General features: G+C 45.8%; 1 protein-coding gene across 3 annotated transcripts in view; it reads right to left on the reverse strand.

Moving 5' to 3' along the window:
* Positions 1–19,721, reverse strand: part of CD38 (CD38 molecule) — a 61,207-nt gene that overhangs the window by 3,577 nt on the left and 37,909 nt on the right. The window contains exons 2-8 of one of the 3 annotated variants that reach the window (XM_007093754.3): positions 18,231–18,360; positions 15,314–15,449; positions 9,818–9,903; positions 6,200–6,273; positions 4,055–4,147; positions 3,444–3,530; positions 26–425 (exon numbers count right to left, since the gene is read on the reverse strand). In XM_007093754.3, the coding sequence (XP_007093816.1) occupies positions 362–425; positions 3,444–3,530; positions 4,055–4,147; positions 6,200–6,273; positions 9,818–9,903; positions 15,314–15,449; positions 18,231–18,360 (670 nt within the window). In that variant the 3' untranslated portion in view covers positions 26–361. The other 2 variants (XM_042984898.1, XM_042984897.1) reach the window with 2 other exon arrangements.

Genomic DNA, 19,721 nt, shown 5'->3' on the forward strand with positions numbered 1-19,721 from the left:
TGTCCTCTCTCTCTCTCTCTCTCTCAAAAATAAATAAACATTAAAAAAAAAAGGCTGCTACCAACATATAAACAACATAAAAGCACATATGAAAATTAAAATGAAATAATTTAACATAAAATTTTCGTTTTAATTTCATACCATAATTTTTTCATGAGTATTAGAAAGTCAACGTAAAAACTATTCCAATAACATAAGTTATTTTTAAACGTTGGGGGAAAGGCTCCCAGCTCTAGTGTTGGCATCATGACAGAAGATCCCCCCCAAGTCCTCAGCTTCCCAGCAGTAGCATGTCTCCTGAGTTACCCATGCTGATGCAGACCACAAGACTCAAAGATCTGAAACCACCATGCTGACTGGCTCATATCTTAGATCTGCAAGATGAATGCTCAGGATATTTCACACATTGAAGAAACCTGATAGGCCTATGACAAGAGAGAGGGAAAAAAACAAAAACAAAAACAAAAACAGGAGATCAAGAGGCAGTACAGTATATCTATGGTTCAATTCCCCAGTGCACATAGCCTCTTCATTAGCAACAAAAGAATACATGAACCACTCGACATCCAAACAATTTCCTCTCCTGCGGTGACAGCACAGAGAAAGGTCAAATCCAGGAGTGAACAACTTAAAGCGTGGCCCAATCTGGTTTCATGTCACTTGTAAAGCCAGAGAAATAAATACTGAGAAGATATGTTTGATGACAATGTGTGGAGATGAAAACAAATGTCTGGCTCTAACATGTCACAAGTACGTGCTATGAATGTCAGCTGATGACCAGAAACAACAGAGGCAGCAGCCTGAGATGAGGGCTCTCCAATATTTTCTGCTGATTTGCTTTCTTCTCTCCAGAAGCTTCCTGAGAGAGGATTGAGCCACAGGGTCAGAGATAGAGAGAGGGTAAAGACTCTCTGGAGGAAGGCTGGTGGCCACCAGGAGGAAGACCGCACGCCGTTTGCACAGAACAAATCCTAGATAAGAATCTAGCCAGTGAGGGCCTCTCAGTTTCATGAAAATGAGATAACAAATCAATAGGGTCCAGTGGGAGTGGCTGGTCTATGGAGAAGAGTGGATAGTGAGGATTGTGGTCCATTAAATTGTAGCTGAACCTGATTTTGTTAAATGTGAGTCAAGAAAGAGAGAAATCTTTAGAGGCAGCAACCAGCACCCTGGGCTCCTGGGATGGGCCATCTCAGGCTTGTCTCTAGCCAACTATCATGACCAGCTGGACACAGTGGCTCCAATCCTCGCCAATATGGTAACCTGGAATCCTCCACGTGAATACATTTGGGGGGGGGGGGGCGGGGGAGGAGGGAAGTGTCCTTTTCCTTAAGGAGATACTGCTATGGAAAAGAAATCCTTCTAAGACCTGAGAAGGTGGCTAAGATTCTGAAGGCACCTTTGCTTTATACTAAATGAGGAGAACAGGAATACGTTCCTTAACTAGTTTTTAATTTGGGGAAACTCAATTTTGGAAAAGAAGTAGCAATTATGCTGTTAAGATGATCTCTCTCCATAAATATGAAAATATTCATATCCAGTGTTCCAATAAAATGGACACACTTTGGATATGTTGGACAACATGCTGATGGATAGAGACAGAGTATATTTTGAAGTAACTTACAGGGAGTAGTGCACCCTTTAGGTTCTTAAAAAATATGCCACAAGGGGGCACTAACCAGGAAAACACGCTGACCTTTTTCCAGTAATCCAAAAAAGTACTGTTAACCTTCTGTTGATTCCACTGGTTAAAACATGAAGAAATCCTGTAGAATCCTGAAGAAAACGTGAAGAAATCCTGTACATATTTCATCAGGACTGTGAGTGTGTGCATGCAGAAAAAAGGAAAAGGATGTGAAGGGGATACAGCCAAAGGTTAATAGTATTCGTCCCCAGGTGGGATTTATAAAGGGGTAACAGCAGAATCCACAGGAAGTCTGATCTATATAAATGTATTCACACTTCTGTTTGCCTATTAAACAATCACACCAAAACAGCTGGACAAAAGTTGGTTAAATTGGAAGGTACGTCTGACACGGAGTGATTTCAACTTCAGGATATGTCGATATGCATGATATTCACTGTAGGCTCCTGTGGGGACAAGCAGCTTTCTTGAAAAGCCACAGAACTCTTACCATACAAGGGGCCCCGAGGAGCTGGTAATTTAAAGAATCATGCTGAATATATTACAGCCTCATGGTTGGAGAAAAGGACCAGTGACTTCAAATATGACCCCCAAGTTTAAGGTCACATGAGCTGATGCTCAGCACGACAGGTGTTGGCTTACAAATCACTTCCTTTGATGTTGGCCACTTTGATGTGGGCCAAGTCCAGATGGAAGTTAGGCTTTTGCATCTTCCCAGGTAGAGAACGAGTGAGCTCAACTGGAGCCTGCAGTAGGCATGAATGAGGCTGACTGATGGCCATTAATACAAGAAAGGGGAATAATTAAAATGAGGGGGGAGGGGAGAAGGATGTTGAGGATAGTTGAGGATGAGACCCAGGTCCATTCCCCAATCTTCTCCTAGGTCTTTAGCGTCCCATTTTCCCGACACAACACATCTTTGAGTAACTTAGATGGGTCAGATGTCTGCAATGTTTCTTTTACAGTTGTTCTTGTCCCTTTGTTCTGATTGTTTTCCCATCTGACTGTGGTGGAAAGCGTGTGTTCTTCCCAGAGAGCAGTTTCCAGAGAGCAGCCAGCTGACTGAGGGGGAATTCAGGTCATTTTGAGACAAAAGCCCTCAGTGAATGTTCTTGGAATCTGTCCTTCTGCCTTTCTGCTAGGGTTGGTGGGAGAAGGTGGTGACAGAAGGAGACAGGAAAAGGGTTCTCAGATTCCAACCTCTGTGTTCTCTGAGAATTTTTTACTCTCTGCATCAGTCTTATTGTAAGCCGTCACTTATGGGAAAATCCCCAAAGATGCTTCTGGAAGGAGTCCCTGCTTAGAAATGAGTGAGGGTCCCAGTTTAGATAGCAAAGTTGCTGATGACTTTAAAAATATATACCTATCTGTAATTGTAAACTTTTCCCTAATAAACACATATTCCTGGTAAAAAAAAAAAAATTAAGATTTTTGCATTTTCTAATTTATGAAAGATAAAGTTTGGTAGACTTCCATGTGGCAACTTACCAAGAGTCAGGCATCTATGCTGAGATCCAACTAAAGAAACTTCACATGCAAAATATTGCCATGTCACAAAGGTTGTACAAAATCTTTGCATTTGACAAAACGTGCTTTTGTTCCCCTGCAAGTCAGCAGGTTTGCACCCCTGTGTCAGGCCTCTCATGTGGGAAGCCAGGAAAAGGTCATCATCCCAGATCACCATCAAGGCCCGAGAGGGGCTCCCACTGCCCTCCTGGCTCAGAAGAGGCTGAGGAAAGGGGGAAAAATGCCTATAGATGGCAAGACAGCCATTTCTTTTTTTTCAGAAGTCAATTACCTGTAATTATTCTCGCAGGTAAATGTAATATTCCTTTTGCTTAGAATCAGTTTCAGATTTTTAATGGAGGCATCCGAACACGAGTCACTGGGAAGGAAAGAAAAAAAGAGTTAAATGACAAGGTCTTGCAACCATTTCCTGAGTCTCTCGGTTTCTTCTAGGTAGCAAGCCCCTGGGAAAAGTGGAAGCAGAAGTTGCTTTTTTTTTTTTTAACCTTTATTTATTTTTGAGACAGAGAGAGACAGAGCATGAATGGGGGAGGGTCAGAGAGAGGGAGATACAGAATCCGAAACAGGCTCCAGGCTCCGAGCTGTCAGCACAGAGCCCGACGCGGGGCTCGAACTCACGGACCGCGAGATCATGACCTGAGCCGAAGTCAGCCGCTTAACCCACTGAGCCACCCAGGTGCCCCCAGAAGTTGCTTTTAAGAGCTCACAGGCCAGCAGGGGAGTAGCGATGAAATTGAGAGGTTGTTGCGATGGGCCGAATGCTGAGCCCATCATTTCCTGAGCCAACCTGTTCTCAATGCATTCTTGTGACTGTGGCTTTTTCCCTGGACTGATTCCTAAGATAACCCTGAGAATATACACGCACAACGTAGTAACATATACCTGGAAATATTTCTGATGTCCTGCATCACCCAGGCCTGTAGCGTATGAACCTTCTCTGGATGCAAATTAAAGACTTCCACACGTGCAAAAGTGCTAAGGTAAGAAGAGGCAGAGAACATTGTTAACCCCAAACGGAATCGTTCAGCCAACCACAGGCCTCGTCGAAAACCAGCAGGCAGGGAACCACTGGACCGAGCCTGCGTTGTGGGATTGACCCATGATTTGCACTAGAAACGGCCATTCTCATTCATCGTGACCCTCGCTGAACAGGATTCTCAAAATAAGATTCTTCATCGGGACATTGATGATGATTCTTCAAGCACTTGCTCTTCAAAGAGGAGCCTCCCACCAACATCCTGAGCATCGTCTGGGACCTAGTTAGACCTAGAGAATCTCAGCCCACCAGCACCTGCTGAATCAGAATCTGCACCCGAACAGTCCCCAGACGACCCACACTCAGTGAAGCTCGAGATGCACTCCTCTGAGAGCCCCGGATGCCCTGCTCTGACCCCAGTCCTAAACTCTTCTCCACTGGTCTCGGACAGCTGCCACTCTTGCGGCAAGAACTTGGACCCCGAATATCAGGTTATGAAATCCCGGAATGTTGACGCTCTCACCCAAAAGCCTACAAGCTTGGGGTCAGAGGAAGACGATGGGGCGTCTGGGTGGCTCAGTCGGTTAAGTGTTCAACTCTTGATTTCGGCTCAGGTCATGATCTCATGGTTCGTGAGTTCAAGCCCTATGTCGGGCTCCATTGACAGTACTGGGCATCCTTGGGATTCCCTCTCTCTCCCTGTCTCTCTGCCCCTCCCCGGCTCGTGCACGTGCACGTGCTCTCCTTCTTTCAAAATAAATGAACTTAAAAAAAAAAAAGAACTCTAAAAAAAAAAAGAAGAAGACAAAAAGACAGATGCTTCTTTGCAGAAGTCAATATCAAAACTGGAGAGAAGGAAAATTAATTTGGGGTACCCAGAGTGCCAGGAGCACATCAATAGCCGCCCCTCCTCTCGATCCCGATCCAGCCTTATCCAGAGGAAGAGTGGCGAACAAAGGCTGGAAAAGTAACCATGTGGTAAAAACTGTATAGAAAGAGGTCAGAGAGGGAAGGCATTGGTGTGGCCCAGTTCAGCGCTGCAGATTAAATGAGAGAGTAATAGCTACGACTCACTGAGCCGTCTCTGTGTTGTGAGACACAGAGCTCAGCACTTTCCATACGTTATCTCAGTTCATCTTCAAATCATCAACACCTCTGCAGGTGCATGCCACAGGGGCTCCCAGGGGTCACACAGGAAGACCAGAGCCCCTACTTTTAACACTATCATAATATGGAAGTTAAAAGCCCCTACTTTTGGGGCGCCTGGGTGGCTCAGTCGGTTAAGCAGACGACTTTGGCTCAGGTCACGATCTCGCGGTCCGTGAGTTCGAGCCCCATGTCGGGCTCTGGGCTGATGGCTCAGAGCCTGGAGCCTGCTTCCGATTCTGTGTCTCCCGCTCTCTCTGACCCTCCCCCGTTCATGCTCTGTCTCTCTCTGTCTCAAAAATAAATAAACGTTAAAAAAAATAAATAAATAAAATAAAAAAATAAAAAAATTAAAAAAAAAAAGCCCCTACTTTTAACACTATCATAATATGGAAGTTAAAAGCCCCTACTTTTAACACTATCATAAGTTAGGGGCAATGCCTATAGAGATAGTTAAGGGCCAAGAACCCAGCCCAGTAGTGGTTTGACTGCTCAACTATGATGCCCACTCGTCACAGGGGACAGAGGAGTCAAACCAGGCAGGTCTTCGTGGATGAAGAGGATTAAACAGGTGGGTGCAGGGAGGGGAGCCAGGCATGAGGGAACCCCATGAACAAAGGTGGGAAATGGGAGAGCTCAGAACACTGCACCAGCCCTCAAAAAGCCAAGAGGAGGGACTGGACACAGTGCAAGGGCCATTAGGACATTTAGAGGATTTTACGAAAAGGAGACACCAGACAAAAACACTGACTTAGACAAATCTCTCCGTAGAAAACAAACATTTTACCTTTTCGGCCCAAATCTTCAGTACTGACTTAACCATGAAAAGCATATTCTTCTAGGGATGAAATATTTACGAGGAGGCTGTGCTAACACTTGCAAATAGGATGCAAAGAAACGAGTACCTTCTTTCATCAAAGGTGTTATGGACGGACCCATTGAGCAACACATGGACCACACCACAGGCATCTTCTGCAAACTTAAAAGGAAAAAGACAAGAAGCTGGCCATTCCTCAGCACGCAAATTTCACTGCCACACTCCAGCAGCTCCTTCCAAAATAACTCTCGGCTTTAGCTGGTGAAGGAGGGAGTAGCCTGTGTGTGTCTAGCTCAGTAATGCCAGGTGGATGTAATTTCCATCCCAAGCCATTGGCAGGATTCTGCTTCAGATGAGAATTCTGGAAGCAGATGCTCCCATCTGTGTTTGAACAATGAAGGTCAACATCATTGTCGACAGTGTCGTTAAATTGATGGCTCAGAAGTTGGAAGTCCAGGGAGTAAGAGAAATATTGCTGGAGGAGGAAGACAAAAGTGCTTTCTTGGTGCCATGCACTGTAGACGCTGCACATTTCCCTTAGGGAGAGCAGCGTGGACAATTCAGGGGCAAAGGAAAAGGGGACACAAAAAAAGGGGAAACTGAGGAGAGAAGGTGTCACAGGCCTGCACAGGTGCAAAGGGAAAGAGAGAATGAATGAACGAATATATCATTGAGCAGGGAGTTATTTCTTCATGCAATAAACGTTCAGCTGGAATCTTTGCCAGGTGCTGAAAAAACAAAACGAATGAAGCAAAACAATCTACGTGTTCTCTCCAAGAAGCACCCCCCACGCCCCTGGGACCAGCTCAGGTCCACTCCCGTATGATACTGTGCCAATGAGCTCATTGCGGGTTCAGTCGCCAGTAATGAGCACTCTTTGAGAGCTGTGACCTTGGCTGTCCTGCCTGTCACCACAGCCCTGGAGTCTTAGAGCTAGTGCATGGCACGGAATGGGTGCCCAGAGAAAATCTGTGGAGGGAAAGGAGGGAAGGAGGAAGGGAGGGAAATGGAAGCAGGAAGTCCAAATACTCAGCGATGGAGATTAGGAAAGGAACAGAAAAAGCATCCCAGAGGCCAACAAAAGCTAAGTCCAGCAGGACAGATAGGATCTCACCTGGTAAAGGCTGAGGCAGCTGCAAACAGAAAGGCCAAGGGGTCTGAGAAAAGAGTAGTTTGGTGAAACCCTCAGTGGATGTGCAATTTGGGTCAAAAAGTGAGTTCAGGGCACCATGAATGCTTGGCCAAGGAACCTGGCCTTTATTCTGCAGGTGAGAAAACACCACTGAACAATCTGAAACCAAATTATTAGAATCCAGTGCAGCTTCTGTTTTTCTACTCGGACAAAGTAGAAAGAGGCCCATTAGTACCAATCAAAGTGCTAAGTCAACAGAGTCCTTCCGGGGTGCCAAAAACTCAAGTCCCCATGAAATAAGCATTGGGTTAATTTGCCCCAAGGTCACATCACTTGGAAGCAAGGAAGCAGAGTGGGGATTCAAACCCCAAGCAGCTCTCTCTTGTCAGAAAAAGAAACGATCTTGGGGCACCTGGGTGGCTCAGTTGGTTAAGCATCTGACTTGAGTTCAGGTCATGATCTGGCAGTTCGTGGGTTCAAGCTCCGCATCCGGCTCTGTGCTGACAGCTCGGAGCCTGGAGCCTGCTTCGGATTCTGTGTCTTCCTCTCTCTCTGTCCCTCCCCTGATTGTGCTCTGTCTCTCTCAGTCTCTCAAAAATAAAGAAACATTAAAATTTTTAAAAAAGAAAGGATCTTGTCTGATAAAACAAGGTTGTCTATGCACATCTACGAGCATTTGGTCAACAGAAAACTGTGGCCCCAGGGGATGGCAGGGCATCTTTGGTCACCTTCACCACTGTGCTCGCTCCTAGCTCCAAGTAGGTGCTTGACACATATGAAATGTGACAGGGGTGCCTGGGTGGCTCAATTGGTTGAGCGTCTGACTCTTGATTTCGGCTCAGGTCACGATCCCAGGGTCATGGATCCAGCCCCCTGTTGGGCTCTGCACTGAGTGTGGAGCCCGCTTAGGATTCTGTCTCTCTCAAGGTGCCTGGTGCCTTGTTCGGTTAAGCAACCAGTTCTTGATTTGAGCTCAGGTCACCATCTCATGGTTTCTGAGTTTAAGCCCTGCATCAGGCTCTGCATTGTAGGCACAGAGCCTGCTTGGCAATCTTTGTCTTCCTTTCTCTCTCTCTCTCTCTCTCTGACTCTCTCTTTCTCAAAAATAAACTTTAAAAAAAAGGATTCTCTCTCTCCCTCGGCCCCTCTCCCACTCACACTCTCCCTCTAAAATAAAAAATTAAAATTAAAAAAATAATAAAAAATAAAAGTTGTTCCCAACAGCACTGTCCCAAAACATATCAGAGAAGGAGAAAATAAATAGGAACTTCTCTCAGAAACAGCAAGCAAGCAAACATACAATAACAACAAACTCTACAGTGCCTGTGTATAATTATACAGCACTTAGTAGGTACTCAGCAAATATTTGTTAAAGGAATGCATTCTGAGTTAGCGAAGAAAGTGGCATTTCGACATAGCAGGAACCCCATGGGACAGGTATTCTTCTCATCCCCATTTGGCAAGTGAGGAATCTGAAGGTCAGAACGGTTTAAAGAATCTGTCCAAGTTTAAATGGTCTCCTTACTTCAAATCCCAGACTAGCCCCTCGTCTCCACCATGCCAGAGTTTACCGGAATCTCCTTAAGGGTGTGAGGCTTTCGACTCCACTACTTACTAGCCCAAGTGACCTTGGATGGGTCACCTAACCTCTGAGTCTTAGTGTCTTCACCTGTAACATGGGGATTTGCACCTTCCCACAGCACCTACTGTGAGGATCAAATGAGGAGACACAGGCAGAGCACCTGGTCCAGGACTTGGCAAAAATAGGCACTCAACAAATGTGAGTTTCACTTGCCCCAGCTCCTCAGATGTCTACACTCAATTCCAGAGAATTATAAATAGTATAGACTTACTTTCTCCCGTTTTCTCTCCTTCGGTTCTTTCTTTCCTCCTTTCTTTCCCATTTTCCTTAGTTCACTTGCAAAGAAGCAACTTATAAGAAAAATAAGTATGTCCCAAGGCAGCTTGCAGTGAAGTCAGAAATAGATAGCAGTGGGGAAGGGATGAGTCCTTCCTCGCCTGAATTCTGGCTTTGGAGCCAGACAATTTGGGATAAACTCCCAGATCTGCCACTTACTGCGTACGTTTAGTAGACGGTTTATTTACCTGCACCTCTGTTTCGTTATCTAGAAAATGAGTATGATACTCATGCCACCCACTTCATAGGGTTCTTCTGGGGGCAAAAGCTTTTAACCCACGTGAAGATGCCTGTATCTGGTGCCCAGTAAGTGGTCTGTAAATGTTGATTATTCAGACTCTCCCAGGAATCTAAGATAGGTCAATGCCTAGACCAGAGGATTAAACCAAGCTGGAGGTTCCTGGCAGCCAAAGCCCAAAAATGGAAAAGAGCAAGGACTCATCATCTAGAGCCTATGGGACCTCTATGAATGCCCTAAAATTATATGTGAAAGTATTCTGATATGTGCTTTGGTACATTTTTTCTCAAGGAAGAATCCTAAACTTTTGTTCCTAAATGAGCCTGTGGTCCAAAGAGAATGAACACCAACCACTGACTTGATGACCTCTTCAGTTCTTCGGTCGCCAAAATGCTAAAATTTCCCTTTTGGTACTTACCCTTTTGGACACAGTATTCCAGAATACAGAAACAGAGTTGTTGCTACAGTCTTTCCTCCGGTCTGGACAAGATTGATAGTTCATTTCTAAAAGACATAGTTTATAGAGAATAATTAAAGTAGGAAAGAAAGGGTATAATTAAAGTCCATTCCTCCCGGGCTGTTTGATCACCTTGGAGCCATTTTCCAATGGCATGGCTGCCAAGATGGAAGACGGACAATGGACTCCTCTCGCCCCACTTTGACTAAATGCCCCTGAATCCCTTCCAAGTCCTCACCTTACCCTCCAAACCCCAGACAGGAACACAATGACAAGGTTTGAGTCATCATTCTGGGAAACTGCAGCTGAAGTTCATCTGACAGAGACGAGCCCTAGGCATTATCCCCTTGTCCAGGAAAAACTAGAGCTAACGCTGGGCCCGCAGGAGCCACTCTTGCCAAATATCCCTCTGCTTCTGGCCAGCTCCCTTGTTGACAGCTTTCCTCCCCCTCCTGATGCAGTCTCCACAGCCCCAGGCTCAGAGAGCCCCCGAGTCCGTCGACACTCACTCTCCCCCATCGAGACAGGCTCAGGAGTTGGTGACATACGGCAGATACAGCGCACGAGCACAGTTGTTTCTGAGGTACCTCCCCCAAACGTATCTGCCTTAATGCACCACCGTTTAAAAAAATTTTTTTGAGGTATAATTGACACATAAAATTGTAAGATATTTATAAATTTTTTAACATTTATTCATTTTTGAGAGAAAGAGACAGAGCGTGAGTGGGGGGGGGGGAGAGAGAGAGAGAGAGAGAGAGAGAAAATCCGAAGCAGGCTCTAGGCTCTGAGCTGTCAGCACAGAGCCTGACCAGGGCTCAGACTCACAAACCGTGAGATCATGAGCCAAGCTGAAGTGGGACGCTTAACCAGCTGAGCCACCCAGGCGCCCCCTAAAATTACAAGCCATTGAAAGTGTACAATGTGAGGATCCTACATAGAGACATATACATAGAGACATTGTGTAAAGATGCCCCATGTGGAGTTAATGTAACACATTCATCACCTCCCGCATTTACCTTTGTGTGTGTGAGCTGTGTGTTCGAGAACATTTAACTTCTACTGTCTTAGCAAATTTCAATTAGATAATACAGTGTTAGCAACTCTAGTACATTAGAACCTCAGACCTCATTCACCTCATAACTGGAAGTCTGTGCCCTCTTACCGACCTCTCCCTCATCCCACACCTCCTCCCAGCCCCTGGAAACCACTTTTCTCTCTGTTTCTAGGAGTTTGACGTTTTTCGTTTGTTTGTTTGTTTGTTTGTTTGTTTTTTGATTCCACATATAATTGATATCATGCAGTACTTGTCATGTGTCTGGCTTATTTCACTTTGCACAATGCCCTGAGATTTCTCCGTGTTGTTGCAAATGAGATTTCCTTTTTTTAAAAAAAAATTTTTTTTAACGTTTTATTTATTTTTGAGACAGAGAGAGACAGAGCATGAATGGGGGAGGGGCAGAGACAGAGGGAGACACAGAATCGGAAGCAGGCTCCAGGCTCTGAGCCATCAGCCCAGAGCCCAACGCGGGGCTCGAACCCGCGGACCGCGAGATCGTGACCTGAGCTGAAGTCGGACGCTTAACCGACTGAGCCACCCAGGCGCCCCGAGATTTCCTTTTTTAAAAAAGAGAATGAATAATATTCCCTTGTGTCTGTACGTGTGTATGTGTACATACTTCCTCTGTTTTATCCATTGCACTTGACGACGCGCACAGTCATTGAGACTTACATCCCGAGGATAAAGAGACGAATCCGATAGAAGCCCTGCTTTCAGAGACCACGTGATCTAATACAACCAAATCAATGGGAGAAAGATCAACCTGGGTTGGAGGGGGTATGCAGCACCATTTGGGAAGGCTGGTGCTGCGCTAGGTTTTGCAGGAAGAATAGGAGTCTTCGGCCAGACCAGACAGAAAGGTGCTCTAGGCAGAGAGGACACATGCAAAGGCCCAACAGGTTTGGATTAGCACCACCAGAACAGACGGGCGAGGAGGGAATGATGGATGATAAGGCATAAGAAAGACAGAGCCCAGACCATGCTAAGAACTTAGACTTTATCCTAGAGGTGAAACTGAGGTTTCAGGTCAAAGACAGAAACCATCCCACTGCGGTGGCCACCTGGAGGCCAGCCCAGAGAGGTAAGGAGTGAGCAGTAAGAATCTTACAACAGTCCCACCAAGAAAGCAGGGTGCGTTCGAGTGCTGGACTCAGGCAGCAGAAATGGCGATAGAAAAGGCAAACACGTTGGTGACTGACTGGATACGGGACAAGAGGGCAGAGTGAGAATGAGGGCAGAATCTGCAGCCGTCTGACTTCCATTCTGAATTATCAAGCAGGCAGGGCAGGTGCATGACGAGAGGCCCTGGAACTTTCTTCTGTCCCAAAAGGCAGGCATGGGGCAGCAGTTTCCTCTGTGGATATGTGTACAGCTGACCCTAGAGAAGCAGCCGTCTTTCTACCTCCTCCCGTGATGAGTTAAATTTTGTCCCCTCAAAAGATATGTTAAAGACTTAACCCCTCAGTACCTGGGAACGTGACCTTGTTTGGAAAAAGGGTCTTTGCTGCTATAATCGGTTAAGATGAGGTCATTAGTGTGGGTGGGTCCTAGTCCAATAGGAGTGGTATCTCTTTTTTCTTTTTTAATGTTTATTTGTTTTTGAGATAGAGACAGAGTACGGGGGTGGGGGTGGGGGGCAGAAGCAGAGAGAGAGGGAGACACAGAATCCGAAGCAGGCTCCAGGCTCCGAGCAATCAGCACAGAGCCCAATGCAGGGCTCAGGCTCGTGAACCATGAGATCATGACCTGAGCCAAAGTCGGCATGCTGAACTGATTGAGTCACCCTGGCGCCCCGAGTGGTATCCATTTTAGAAGGGGCAGTACATGCATGGGGGTGCCTGTGTGGCTCACTTGGTTAAGCATCTGACTTTGGCTCAGGTCATGATCTCATGGTTCCTGAGTTGAAGCCCTGCATTAGGCTCTGTGCTGCCAGCTCGGAGCCTGGAGCCTGCTTCGGATTCTGTGTCTCCCTCTCTGCCCCACCCCTAGCCGAGCTCGTGCACGTGCACTCTCTTCCTCTCTCTCTCTCTCTCTCTCTCTCTCAAGAATAAGCAATAAAAGGGGGGGTATGCTTTAAAAAGAAAATCACACAAATAAAAAAGGAAACATTTCCATGCACAGACGTAAATAATTACTAAATTATCATTCAAAATTAAATTTGAATCATCTCTCAACAGGGGCAAAAATGTTGATGACAATGGAACGAACACACATGAAGAGTCCCCAATCTAGACGGAGGAAAATCTAACCTCGACTTGAAGCCCAGCAGCCAAATAGGAAAGGGTCGGCAGATTCACTGCCTTTCTGTACAGCAGAAGACAGAATACAAACAGCATTAAAAGAAAAATACAAACTGACAAAAATAGGGTTTCCACCAGTACTCCAGAGAAGAGGTGAGATGACACACAGTTAAGACACAAGGGCTCCAGCCAGGAAGCCTGGGTTCGCTCCCAGCCCTGCCACTTACTAACTCAGGGAGTTAGTGCTCAGGGAGCACTTACTAACGGGAAAATCATATAACAGCCCTCAGCCTCAGGCTTCTCATCTGTAAAATAGGATCATCACGGGACCTCCTGGGGCTGTAAGGAAAGACTCACTGAGTGGATACTCACATAGCATGTAGCACAAAGGCTGGGATTTTGTAAGTACCCAATAAGTACTAGCTACTACTATTAATTTATATAGAACTAACAAAAATAGTCAAGATATATGAAAAGGCATCCAATAAAAATCATCAAGATATATGAACAGCCAGTTTATAAAAGAAATAGAAATATCTACCATGAAATATATAAACACGATTGGCCTCGCAACCAAAGAAGTGCAAAATAAGCCGAGGTATTATTTCTTTATCAAATTGGCAAGAGCATTTTCATAAGTGCGAACATCCAGTGTTGGCAAGGGTATGGGTGAATAAGTAATGTAACAGATTCTGATGAGAGTGTAAATGGTGATCTCCTTTTGAATGACAAATGTATCTGTTTCTACCACAGTGTATTCAGCACTGAAATCTCATTTGTAGAAATGTATCTGTCCAAAGTGCTTCCACAAGCACGCAGCTGTATGTGAGCCCTGGGTGTGTGCCAGTGTGGGTGTGTGTAAGCATGTGAGTGTCTGTTGTGCACAGAAGCAACAGTTGCTAAGCAACAACATCTAAAAACAACCTAAATGTCCATCAATTGGAGATTGGGTTAAATAAATTACGGTACCATCCCCAGAGGAGATACATGAGGGCTTTTGAAAAAATATGGCTGTAATTTCTATCTACTAATTCTAAACGAATAAAGCAAACTTGCAGATTGTGTATGCGTACTTTTTAACACATGTGTTTATGTGAGCACGGGGCCATGTGTGGAAGGATTCTTACCGAACTGTTGACGACAGTCCCCTTCGGGAAATAACATGGAAATGGAGGACTGGAGAAGGTACAAGGTGACCTTCACTCTTTAAACACTTCTGTACTTGGCAAATAAGCATGCAGCCTTTTTATAACTGGAAATAATGTAAACCTGGGAAGAAGAAGCTACCATAATAAGTTTTTTTAAAACAGTCAAAAGCAATAAAAATAAGAACAAAATAATATAGATGGGGCATCTGGGTGGCTCAGTCAGGTAAGGGTCGAACTTGGCTCAGGTCATGATCTTGTGCTCCGGTCTGTGAGTTCACGTCGGGCTGTGTGCGGTCAGCTCGGAGCCCGGAGCCTGCTTCGGATCCTGTGTCTCCCTCTCTCTCTCTGCCCCTCCCCTGCTCGCCCTCTGTCTCTCTCTCTCCTTCCCTCTCTCTCCCAAAAATAAATAAACATTAAAAAAAAAAGAATAAAACAACATAAAATAAAAATATCCACCGTATAAATAAAAAGAGAAAGAAAAACACAAAGAAGTAAAAACGGGCTCGATAGAGTTTTCTGGGTAGAAAGCACCTCCCCACAGTGAAGCATTCTGGGTCTTTCTGGGCAAGATAAGGCGACCTCTGAACAATGACAGCAGAGCCACGCACTGGCCTGAGACGCGGAGGAGCCCATCCACCTGCTGCCGTGGCCATTCCGTGGAACAAGGGCTGTGGCCTGGCTCCCTCTCAGGCCTCAGCCTGCTCTGCCATTCTCTAGTCCCGAATAATGCCCTCACAGAGAGCAAACACCTCCAGTTCAGAAGCAGGCTACCCTTGCTCTCAGAGTGGACAGATCAGGGAGCACAGACGGGCCCAACCTCGCAAATCAGTTTTTTTCTAGAACGCTGAATTGATCTAAGGAACGCTATTTTATGGGAACCTGAATTATCGTTAAGTGTGTAGATGGCATCAGGGCAGGTACCTGTGGCTCCTCACCACACCAATGCACCTGGCAGAGCCCAGGGCTCCTTCGCCCTGCACTCCCTGCAATGCCAGACAGCCCAGACCCTCACCAGAAGAGCCTAGGTCTCCACACCACCTGAGGCCGTCCGCCATGTAACCCAGCAGTGTGTTCTCGAGGGTGAACAGCTCCCGCTGGACCCATGCGTATTCATGCACCAGCTCATTTGTTTTGCTCCAAAGGAGGGTCTAGGAAAGAAAAACACAACCAGTTATTGAGAGTAATTCAGTGAGTCAAAAAGCAAAAACAAAAACAAAATCCACATCTTTTTAAATGAGAGAAAGATAGAAAAGACCAGAGTAAAACCCCTAGAGTAAAAGTGAGCGTTGCTGAGTGCATCACTGTGTTCTGTGTCCATGGATGGAGGGTGTGTGTGTGTGTGTGTGTGCGTTTTGTAGGTCACATTATTATTTTTGGTGGCAGTGAAAAAAAGTCTGAAAGCCACAGATGAGAATCTTACAATAAACACAGAACTAGAGCACATCTGGAGGAGACATTAGGAAATTCCTAAAGTCATCTGCAAAACAATTGTGTCTACGTGCTATTTTCTGGGAGAAGTGCTCTTGGGTTCTTAAAGGGCTCCAGAACCCTGTTTCCTTCCCCAAATCTTTCCTATTCCCACAAAGAAAAAGGAGAGAAAGGAAAGAACAAATACAGTAAATTTTTTTAGGGTCCCTTGTAGAGGTCAAATACCAGAACAATCTTCAGACCATGGATCTATTCCCTTTTTTTTTTTTTTTTTTTTAGTTTTAAATTAATTTTTTTTAATTTTTACTTTTTTTTTTTTTTTAAATTTACATCCAAGTTAGTTAGCATACAGTGCAACAATGATTTCAGGAGTAGATTCCTTAATGCCCTTAACACATTTAGCCCCTCCCCCCTCCCACAACCCCTCCAGTAACACTCTATTTGTTCTCCATATTTAAGAATATCTTAATGCTTTTGTCTCCCTCCTTGTTTCTCTATTCTTTTTGCTTCCCTTCCCTTATGTTCATCTGTTTTGTATCTTTAAGTCCTCATATGAGTGAAGTGCTATGATATTTGTCTTTCTCTGACTAATTTCACTTAGCATCACACCCTCCAGTTCCATCCACATAGTTGCAAATGGCACCTTCTTTTTTTTTTTTAAGTTTATCTCTTTATTTTGTGAGGGGGTGAGGGGCAGAGAGAAAGGGGGGGGGGGGAGAGAGAATCACAAGCAGACTCCACACTGTTAGCACAGAACCCAACTGGGGCTCTATCTCATGGATCATGCGATCATGACCTGAGCCAAAATCCAGAGTCCCAGGCTCAACCTACTGAGCCACCCAGGTGCCCCTCTACTCCTTCCCGATAGGAGGGCGTGGAGGGCGTGGTTTGAAGCGTGGGCCCCAGAGGCACGTGCCCTGTGAAACCAGCGTCACTACTTACAGCTGTCTGACCCTGGGCAGCCAGAGCATCACGAAACCTCACTTTCCCCATCTGTAAAATGGTATCGACAGTGACTGTAAGGAACCCGAGATGTGAGATGAAATGAGACAATTGCAAATAAAAAGTGCTTATTCCCGGGTCTGTTGCCGAGTTAGGGATCCTTGGGGTTATTTGCCAAGCAAATATGCCCCGTGTCGCCCCGTGTCGGTGCACCTGGCCGGCTCTCTGGAATAACCCTAGCTCTCCACCGAGGGGATGAGAGGCTATAACAGGTGCCTGGCTCGGAGGCTACACAAAGATGATTTGGGGTGCACTGAATTTTCACCTTAAATGCTGACTTGAGGAAAGATGTACGCCATTCCACACTTGTTCCAGTACAGTCTATGTATAAACCCCAGGCCTCTCTGGCTCCAAATCCCAGGCTACCAACATTTCAACTGGTCACTTTCAAGGCCACCAAACGTGAGCAGTCACTGACCGCCTAACCTCACCAAGTCTCAGTGTTCTCACCGGTAAAATGGGGGTGTTGACTCTTGACTTGTTTATTCTGCAGGGTGGCTATGAATTATCATCATCATCGTCAGAGGTCAAGGGAGAGTTTCGCAGTTATATAAAGTCGGGTCCTTTTTGTTTGGGTTGGTTGGGTTTCCCACAGGTTTGCTTTGCCTGATTTTTGGTCACGTCTCCTTCCACTTTCCCTGTCCCCGGTTCTCTCTTAATTTCCTTCCTCACATGTCCCAAATCCAGATGATATCCAGGTGCCGCAAAATCTCCACAGACGCCATCTCGGCCAACCACGCATACACCCTAACCTCCAGATTTTTCTCCTCCATCATCCTGGCCAAAATTTGGTCCCGTAGTCTCTTCCTTTGGCTTTTATCCTGTTTTGTTTTGCTGGTTTTTTTTTAATGTTTATTTATTTTTGAGAGAGACAGAGACAGAATGTGAGCAGGGCAGAGTCAGAGAGAAAGGGAGACAGAATCCGAAGCGGGCTCCAGGCTCCGAGCTGTCCGCACAGAGCCCGACGCAGGGCTCGAACTCACAAACCGCAAGATCATGACCTGAGCCGAAGTTGGACGCTTAACCAACTGAGCCACCCAGGCGCCCCCTGTTTTTTGTTTTGTTTTGTTTTTTGCAGTTTACTTATTTTGAGAGAAAGAGTGCACGCACAAGTAAGGAGCAGAGAGAGGAAGTGAGAGAATCCCAAGCTGACAGCACAGAGCCTGATGCGGGGTCAATCTCATGAACCCTGAGATCACGACCTGAGCTGAGATCGAGAGTTGGATGTTAAACTGACTGAGCCACCCAGGCACCCTTTTTTATCCTCAGTTTTAAAAATCAATAATTCGGGGTGCCTGGGTGGCTCAGTCAGTTAAGCATCTGACTTTGACTCATGATCTCACAGTTCATGAGTCTGGGCCCCACATCAGGGGCTGTCAGCACAGAGCCCACCTCAGATCCTCTGTCCACCCCCCCTGCCCCTCCCCTGCTGGTTCTCTAAATAAATAAATAAATAAATAAATAAACTTAAAAAAAAATCAATAACTCTATCCCGTTACCTTGTCACAAGGTACAGTTTGATTCGTCAGCTCCATCAATGGCTGATAGTCCTGTGCCGTGCTGCCGCAAGGATCCTTAGAAAGAAATGCATTTGTGAATGCCTTCCCTATCTTTTGGCAATCTTTATGTCTGTGAGACAAAACACGGAAAACAAAACAAAACATGAAAGGTTAGGTTTTGAACATAATTACCTGGGCACATGTCATTTACGAAGCACGGGCTGCATGCCTAGAACTTCACGCACATCCGGACAGCATTTTTTAAGAGATGACCGTTATCCTCCCCACCCTGAAACGTCCCTGCCTCTCCCAGAGCTGCTTCTCCGGTTAGAGACACAGACAGTAATCAAACAAGCAAATAAGTTAACAAAATCAGTACGGACTATTCCAAGTATTCAGAAAATCAAGGGGGGGGTGGGGGCGACAGCAGGATACAATGACCAGGTTAGGGAGGCTGGTCAGGACAGGTGTCCCTGAAAGATCATTTAAGCTAAGACTGAATGATGAGAAGGAGAACATTCCAGACGGAGGCTACTACAAGGACAAAGACCCTGAAATACACAGCTGCCACAGAAAGGAATAAGGAAAAGAGTGGTAAGAAATCAGGTCAGAAAAATAATCAGGCGGTAGATCACTTAGGTCTTTTGGACCAAAGAAACGATCTCAAATTTTACTCTAATTACTGGCAAGCCATTGGATCATTTTAAGCATGAGAGTGGTCTCATCTGATTTTTTTTTTTTTTTTTTTGAGCCACCACTAGAAAATTCTGAGCTGGCCCTAAAGATAGAAGTCTCTGAAATAGAATTCGGACTCCTCGTCCCCTCCAGACAGCCCCCAGCCATGAGGAGGCAGGTGGGTGGGAAAGAGCGGAGGGAGGAGGGATGGGGGCACAGAGAGGGGCTAAGAAGACAGCAGCTGAAATCCCTTGTGTTCCTGTTAGCAGGTGCACAGAAACCCATCATTTCCTCGGGACAAAGAGGTGGGTCTCCCCTGGGAGCGCTCAGGTATCACGATCAGGATAAACCCCAACCTTTGGGGGCTTAAATAAAACACATGGTAAATCCTTTCGGCACACTGCCCAGTACAGAATAAAGGTTCACGCAACATCAGCAATAATATTTCCTGTCTTTCTTTTCGGGCCCCTTGCTCAGACCTTGCTGGCTGTGAGCAGTCATCTGCAGCCCATAGAGGCAGGCGTGGCCCATATACCTCCTGGGCCAACTTAGGAATGGGGCTCATCCTCACAGGGCCCGGAAGGGCACACAGAGTTAGTATGTCCTGCACCTGGGATGGTGAGAACACCCGGCCCCTTGGGGTCAGATTAGGGTGCAAACCCAACCCAGAGGGTAACAGTACTGCCCATCCCCTTGTCCGCAGGCAATATGATTGTCTCCTTGATCTTCCACTCATAGTAAGAATCAGCCTGTAAAATGTAATGGCTTTGATATGCAAAAGCCACAGGACAGAATTCCAGATCAGTCATCCGGTAG

The sequence above is a fragment of the Panthera tigris genome, chromosome B1 (genome assembly GCF_018350195.1).
Source record: "Panthera tigris isolate Pti1 chromosome B1, P.tigris_Pti1_mat1.1, whole genome shotgun sequence".
In the NCBI taxonomy this organism is placed as follows: domain Eukaryota; kingdom Metazoa; phylum Chordata; class Mammalia; order Carnivora; family Felidae; genus Panthera; species Panthera tigris.